Genomic DNA, 7838 nt, shown 5'->3' with positions numbered 1-7838 from the left:
CTATGTTGGGGCAAGACTTTTTCTTGGCTTCCTAGGAAGGGATGGAGGGAATTCAGGGGCTCTCTTTACCTGTCCCTTTTTGTGTGTATGGGCCAGTTGGAAGCAGACTAAAACTTATCCATGACGTGTCCCAAATCCAGAACACAAGAAAGGAAAAGGAGCTCCATGCTGTTTGTCTAAGGGAAAGAAGGAGTGAGGAGAGGGATTTGCGGGGGGATGGTGGGCGTGGAGGTTGATAAGATGTGGGAAGGCAGTGCTGAGCCTCTAGGTGCCTCTCCAAAAGGCACCCTGTCCCTGACCCAACTGTACCTCAGTGTTGTGCTATTGAGAACATGCAGATAGGCGTTTATGGAGGGGCATCTGGGTTCTTTACACTGGGGAATGCCTGAGGACAGCAGATACACCCTGGTACTGGCCTTGGTGAGACCCTGGCCGTCAGGAAGGTGAGGATGGCAGACAATGCAGAGGAACAGAGGTGGAGATCGTAATGTGCACTGAGGACTGGCCTGCCTCCTTTGTGGTCCAGCTGTACACTGGGCACCCGACTTACCCGTGGACCTGTGGATAGCCTAGCGTTTACTCCGCATAATAACTTTGGGAGAAAGAGCCCCTGTTCTCCCAGTGTTACAGTGGAGGATATCCAGATCCCCAGGTGGACACAGGTGCCAAGTGGTGAAGTCAGGATTTGAACCTGAACTGTCAGACTCTCCAGCCTAAGCACCAAGTTGGGGGCTAGATGGGTGGAGGCAGGTCATTTTGGAAAAGCCCTTGATTCTCCCCTGGTTTCTAGGCACAGGAATGATTGATGTAAGGTTGGAGGAGCCTCGGGCCTTGGGGGCAGGATGGCTGGGACATTTGGGAAGAAGAGATTGTGTCCTCCTTTCCTCCTTAGGCTCTGGAATCCTTGGGAGCAGTTGGTTCCTTCTGGCACATGTGTGTCTGTCTGTTGAGCCCATCTCCATAATGATGCTGTACGCAGAAATTTGTGCTGAGCATTTGTGATAAAAAAAAAAAAAAAAACCAGAGGTGAGGGGCACCTAGCTAGTTCAGTCAATAGAGCGTCCAACTCTTGATCTCGGGGTTGTGAGTCTAGACACATGTTGGGTATGGAGGTTACTTAAAAAATTTTAAAACAAAGTGAAACAAAATCAAACCAGAGTGGGAGGTAGGGAACAAGTCGTGGGTAAAACAGAAGGAGCTGGTGGAAATGGGATGCCTGCCCTCCCTGATAGGGGAGGTTTGCCACTACAGCATTGTAATGGCTCAGTTCTAACAGTGATGGCATGGCACAAGACACAGCAGATGCCTGGGTGTATTGTCCGAGGTTTCCCAGAGTATATCCCATCTCCTCACACAAACCCTCTTCTCCCCTTCCCCCTTATCCGTTTGCAGGCTCTATCATCCGGGCACATTCATCCAGTGGCCCCTGGTCCTTCGAGTGGCTCCTTGCCCCGGATGTGGCTGTGTGCCCTTCATGCCATCGGTGTGCCTGCTCAGGCCGCTCCGTATTCCCCAGCCTCTCACTAGAGACAAAGGCCCATGGGGCATGCTACACTCTCTGCCCCCAGCCTGACTCCTGGGCTCCGTCCGCAGTGAATGCATGCCCACCACCACACTGCCCTGTCCGAGAATAAGGAGGGGTCTAGGGGGTCTAAGGAAGTGGAAGCACGTCTGTACAAGTGGATTTGGACATTTCAGATTGCTTGTGTGAGTCAGAGTCCAGCTGGAGAAAGATGGCACATTCAGATAGGTCATCTGAGGAGTGCTGAAAAGGGGGCTGTTTACGGGTGTCTGGTCGGTTGAGCGTCTGACTCTTGATTTCAGCTCAGGTCATGATCCTAGTGTTGTGAGATTGAGCCCCACATCAGGTTCCGTGCTGGGCGTGGAGCTCCTTGAGAATCTCTCTTGCTGTCTCCTTCTGCCCCCCCCACCCTCCCCCTGTACACCCTTGTATGTACTCTCTAAAGAAAAAAAAATTTTTTTTTTTTTTTTTTTAAAGAAAGGGGGCTGTTCAGAAAGGGCAGGTATAAGGAGACTATAAGTGAAGAGTGAGTGCTCCAGAAGGGTCGTTAGCAGGAAGCCAGGACCATCGCTAGGTCTGAGCAGCACAGGGAAGGGGCAGATAATGGAACCTGGGGAGAGACAGGGCTACCGAGAGCGCGGCAGAAGCATGGCTTTAGGTTAGAGATGCAGAGAGCCCTTGGTGCTACAGGGAGGAATCTGGGAGAATAACTACCCCAACTTCGCCCCCTCCCTTTCCCTCTGTTCTCCTACTGGGGCTTCCCATGGACTGAACATGACCAGAATTCAGAGAGCAAGGGAGCCTGTTGATGCCGTCCCAGGACAGATGAGGGAGAGAGGGCTAGAGAGTCAGTCTGGAGGTCCAATGAAAGACACCTGACACATCGCTTAAATTTATCTGGCATTTAGAGTTACAAAAATGTTCCATACAATCATAATCCTCACAACAACCCTGCAAGATAGGTAGGACAGTGATTATAATCCCATTTCACAGATGAGGACACTGAGGTTCAGAGAGGTAAAACAACTTGCCCAAAGTCATAGGATTCGTCTTGAAATGTTAAGTTCAGGGACCTTCTCTGAGAGGCTCCCTGTGGGAGGAAGTGGTTCTGCTGGGCATTCAGCTGCTAAAGAGAACCCTTCAATCCACAGTCTCGGGGATCCAGAGTCTTGGGGAGCACTGGGATTTCAGGCCAGCAGACCCTGAGCATCAGAATAAATCCGTGCGGAGTGGGAGAGGCTGCTCCAAGCCACTGATGAGGAGCTTGGGCTCCTGGGACAGCGTGGAGGAATTGGGTGCAATCGAGGTGTCTGGGCCACCCATAGTGACCTCCTTTTCCTCCTGCCGCAAGTGCCGGAGAATCTCCTGTGACAGGGAGAAGCTGCTTCCCTCTGCAGGTTCTGGAACAAGGATGGGGAAGGTGGGTGAGGAGTGTGGAGAGGACCTCTCCTGTTCTCACTTGAACATGCCCCGAGGCTTTCGGGGGCAGATCCTCCAACCCTTCCTCTCCCTCACCTCTGTGTTCTTTCCCACCCCTGGCCCTGGGGCTAGTGTTCCCTGGAATTCTGGGGCTAGAAGTGGTTTTAGAGATAACAGAATTCCACCTTCCCAATCCTAGAAATGGGGCTCAGAGAGAGCAGAGAACAGTAGCCCTGATCTCTGTGTCCTGGGGCTGGGGCTCTTCTGCTTCTTCTAGCATTCCTAGATGATGTCAGGGGCTCCTGGAGCCCATCTCTTCACACTCCACCCAGGACCTGTAGCCAGATACTCAGAAAGCAACTGAGTGCCCTAAGTGGAGAGGTAGGACCTTTCCCCGGGCAGGAAGGAGCCAGGCTTGGATGCCTTGACTACTTGGGAAGACCCAGGGCATGGTGCCACTCTAGCTACTTCTAACCCCTCAGGACACCTCTTCTCTTCCCACCCGGTAGCCTATCAAGCCCTCACCCTGGTAGACGATAAGGCGGCAGTTGTTCTGTGATTCAGGGGCATCTGCCAGGATGTCTTCAAGTATCCGGCAGAAGAGTTTGGCCTGCTCAAGCCGATCCTCCCGGCTAAAGCCAGCTCGGCCATCCTGTGACATGGCGAAAAGGGTCTGCAAGGGGGTGGCATACTCCAGGACACAGATGCCCACCTAGAAGAGGTGAGATGGGGGCAAGACTCAAACAGGGCCCAGACAGACAGACTCTGGACCCTGGTGCCACTGCTGGGGCCCCACTCCCTCCGCCTGTAGAGATGGAGTTCTGGGAGGAGGCAGCCCTGATGGGATCCATGGAGTCTGGTGGCCTTTGCTCCTAAAATCAGGACCACGACTGTGCTAAATTTACCCTCCACAGATCCTCCTTCTCGATCCTGGCGCAAGGCTCACTGAGTCACTCTGCTGTCCATGGCTCTGCCCTGTCACCCAGGGCAGAGACCCAATTCATTGGTTCCCTCAAATCAAATGTAGGGGCTGGACTCTGGGTTCAAGCTTGGTCTGGGCTTCCTCCAACCTATCTGAGATCTTACATACATTCTCACACCTTCGTTTAGGGCAACTTTATGGTCAAGTACGTGGTTTGTCAGGTTGAAATCATCCTGTTTCTTGCTGGTTCTTTGAGTCTCGGTTTCCGCATGTGTGAGGTAGGGCTCATAACAGTCCTCACCCCGCAGGTGGTAGCGAGGGTTAGCTGAGGCGGTCAGATGACTGGCATCTGGTATGCGCTAAGGTCTCGATTACTGTTATTGGTTGCTATCGTCCTTCAGAGCCAAATCCTGCCCAGCCCTGGGACCAACTTGGGAAATGAAGGCTCAGAGGAAGGCAACGGATTTGTATCAGTGCTTGGCCCAGGGTCAGAATTCTGGTGCTCTGGGCTGGATTTCTCATTAGCAGCACCCTTCTCCCTGAACACTCACCGGTTGCCCATTTTCCAGAAGCTCATAGACACTGTTGGTGTAAACCCGGCCCTTGATGCCAGCACGGTCAGCACTTTGCTTCGGCAGCTCATATAGGAAGCGAATGTTGGGGTCGGCCACACTCAAGTCGTCAGGAACCCCACAGTCCAGAGGGAAGAGGATGTGTAGTCGATGGCTCCCCAAGCCCCGGAGCATGTTGGCGTGCTGTAGATTGTACATGCGTATCCGGGCTGGGAGCCCTGGGGTGGAAAGGCCCAAGAAGTCATTCCTACAGCCCTGTCACCCAGGGCAGAGACCCAATTCATTGGTTCCCTCAATGTGTGAGTACAAGAGAACCACGGGTCCAGTCCACTTGCATTGTGCCTGAGCCAGGAAGGCAGAGCCTTCGGGAACCCTCCCCCCACTCCTTCTCCTCTCCTCCCTTCAGTTGTCCTTTGTCCAGATGTCTCTGCTCACCCCGCTCCTTCCCACTAGAGCTTTTAGGGCTCTGAGAGGCAGGAAGAGCCCTGGAAGGTGACATTCCCAGCACTCCAAGGTGTACAGGGTCTGGCCACTTGCTCCAGACCTGTTTCCTAGCAGAGGCCCTGGTGACAAGGGCAGAGAGCAATGAGTTATGGGAGAGCCATGCTCTTGGCAAGCAAGTCAGAAGAAATGAGACATGACACATGGGCTCGTAGTAGAGTGGTCAAGGATCCAGGCTCTGGGCAGACCTGGGTTCAAATCCTGTCTCCACTCACTAAGCTGTGTGACTTGGGAGAAGTGACTTCACCTTGTAGAGCCACGATGGTCTTATCTCTACAAGAGGGATGATAATTATCCCTTGTCCACAGGGTATGAATTAAAAGGGAAAATGCACACCCAGACAATGTAGTAAATATTCATTGGAAGAACTCATGCTTAACCTGAGAGAAATCACTTAATGGCTCTAAGCGCCATATTCCTCCTTGTAAACCAGGCATAATAACATCCTTCATGCCTACAGAATTGCTTTGGGAATCAGATGATTCCTTAGGAACAAAAATTCTTTGAAAAATACAGCAGGTTTTATGTCTTATTGTCTGTCTTAAAGATCTGGAAATAGAAGTGTTGAGAATGGCTCACCTGGCAAGATCAGTCGCAGGTACCCAATGTAATATGACCATGCCAGCCCGTGGGCCACGTTGAAGTTCTTTTTCTCACAGACTGCAGAGACCTCAGCCGGGGCTAGGCCCTGTAGACGGCAGGGTGGGGCTGGGGAGCCTCCATGAAGTATAACCAGATTCCTCCTCCTCAAAAAGTTTTCCCGACCAGCTGCCAACTGCTCCCTTCTCTGCCACTGTTGCAGAACATTACACACTCAACTCTAAGGACCGACCTCTAAACTAGTCCCATCCCCACTGCTGAGCTCAGAGTAGGACCTACTAGCTGCTCCCTCCACTTGACTACACCCTTCACCTCCCTCTGTGTCTCACCTGGAGCTCTAGGAGGATGTTCAGTGCCTCTGAGAGGCCCAGGAGGGCAAGCATCCAGGTGAAGGGCAGGCCAGCTGTGTTTGGGAGGGAGCCATAGAAATAGCAGGACAGCAGCAGCAGAGCCCCACAACGAATGGGGCAGCCCAGGCAAGCCCGCATAGCCCTCCAGTAGCTGCCCTGGTACCTACAGGGGACAGGCAAACTCTGGACTGCTGCCCAGCTCAGTCAGGGAGATTCAAGGAGGGGCAGGGCTGGGCGTCAAGAGAGCAAGATGGAGGGGGGGGGATGGGTGGGAAATTGCTATGGGTAATGGAGTCACCTGGAGTGGAGGTGGCACATCTCCTCAGTCAGATGACAGACCCCCTTGAAGAGCAGTCCCAGCTGCAGGGAGGCCAGGTGGAGCACCAGCCATCGGAGAATGTGTTCTGGTGGCTTTCCCAGAACCCAAAGGGCTGCCAGGCAGACAGTCAACAGAACGAAGGCTGCCTTCCGGGCTCTGGTCCCCCTAGGCCGTGGGATGGATGGGTGCAGGCTAGAATGGGACATCTGTGGGTACCAAGAAACCCATGGCCATTATCCTCCCACTCTCCTACCATGGCGGGACAGCTTTCTCCTCCTGTGCCCAGCCGGGGTCAGAGGCTGTTGTTGGAGATGCCTCTAGAGGACAGGCTGGGCTTAGAACATCCTAGCACTCCTGTCTCGGAGAGATTTGTTGAAAAGAAGCAGGGGAAGAAGTGGGTGCACCCACACATAAATACCCTACCCAACCCCAGGAAGACCACAGGTGTAGTGAAGAAAAAAAGCAGTGACTGTCCCAGACCCAGACCTGAAAATGTCCTGTGAGATGCCACCCACCTAGGGACTGTTGGGAACCTGCGCTTCCCTCTCCACCGAATCCACCCCAGGGAAGGCGTTAGTCAGCAAACATGGCACACAGTCTGGGAGTGCAGGCAGGACAGTTGGAAGGCTGCTGCCCATCTCTGGGTGTCTGGGAGCCTCAGCCTTGGAGCCTATGCTCCGCTGCTCCTGGTCCTACTTACCTTCCACCTTGGAGACTGCAGATTGTTTCTGGAAGATGACAGGGAGAGGTCTAAGGCAATGACTCCCAGCGACCAAGTGCAGACTCTCTAGGTACAGTCTGAAAATGGGACTTTAAAAAACAACTAAAGCTTTTTCCACAACACTGCAGCCCTGGCGTCTCACCAGACCACAGCTCAGGAGAGGACGGTATTTCCTGCTCCCCAGGAAGGGAGGAAGGGCCCTGATGAGCCATAGTCCAGTCTTGATGTGGAGAGGGAAGCTTGAGGAGGCCCTTGTTTATTGCCCTTTGCTCCCCCTCACCGTCCCCTGCAGCCATAACCCTGACCACCTCAAGACCCCACGATCAAACAGACTCTCCAGCGCCCAGACAGGGCTCCACACACTCTCAGCGGAATGCAGCACACACACTACACCATACTAACCTGCCTGATTTTGATTCTGGTCTGGACGCAGATCCTCTTTTTCTGGAGACTGTGATATCAGGAAGGAGGAAGGGAGAATGAAAGTTATTTCCTGTAACAGCAGCCTTTCTGGTAAAAGGTTTCACAGCAGCTGAGAGCCTGCAGGGGAGTGGGGCTTTGGCTTCCACGGGAAGTAGCCACGCCTCTGACTTCTCAGAGAGAGCCCTGTGATTCTAGCCAAAAAAAGTCACATGGAACCTCACCATCAATCATCATCATAAAGGGTTTACCATGTTCCAGATAGGATGCTAAGTGTTACACATGGTATTTTTCTTAATCTGCTGAGCCACTCTGGAAGATAGCTAGAATTATTCCCCATTTTGCAGGGGATCTGTCTGAGGCTCAGGGTGGTAAATGGCTTGCTCTGTGCCTTGACTGCATGGGAGGGGGTGGAAGGTCCAAGTTTCACATCTATATATTCTCCTGTGGTGGCCGGGAGTATCTCTGGCTGGTCTCTGGCAAACTGAGAAG

At 53.0% G+C, this 7838-nt stretch overlaps 1 protein-coding gene across 7 annotated transcripts; it reads right to left on the bottom strand.

Moving 5' to 3' along the window:
• Positions 1-2409: 2409 nt before the first annotated feature.
• On the bottom strand, positions 2410-7506 carry STING1 (stimulator of interferon response cGAMP interactor 1). Of its 7 annotated transcripts, none has more exons than XM_013052428.2 (8): positions 7329-7506; positions 6906-7015; positions 6185-6411; positions 5866-6049; positions 5516-5729; positions 4415-4653; positions 3467-3653; positions 2410-2922 (listed from the first exon to the last, which is right to left on the bottom strand). In XM_013052428.2, exons 3-8 carry the CDS (start codon positions 6409-6411, stop codon positions 2732-2734), a joined length of 1242 nt encoding a protein of 413 aa, XP_012907882.2. In that variant the 5' UTR covers positions 6906-7015; positions 7329-7506; the 3' UTR covers positions 2410-2731. The 7 variants fall into 7 exon arrangements, with proteins under 7 accessions (XP_012907882.2, XP_012907883.2, XP_044931363.1 ...); XM_013052429.2 differs by having other exon boundaries at positions 5516-5624; positions 7329-7505; XM_045075428.1 differs by having other exon boundaries at positions 6185-6559; positions 6906-6933; positions 7329-7492.
• Between the last annotated feature and the right edge of the window lie 332 nt (positions 7507-7838).

This window comes from Mustela putorius, unplaced genomic scaffold (assembly GCF_011764305.1).
Source record: "Mustela putorius furo isolate JIRA1106 unplaced genomic scaffold, ASM1176430v1.1 tig00000145_pilon_pilon_pilon, whole genome shotgun sequence".
In the NCBI taxonomy this organism is placed as follows: Eukaryota; Metazoa; Chordata; class Mammalia; order Carnivora; family Mustelidae; genus Mustela; species Mustela putorius.
Note: the sequence above shows the minus strand (reverse complement) of the source record. Positions and strands in the feature narration are given on the sequence as shown.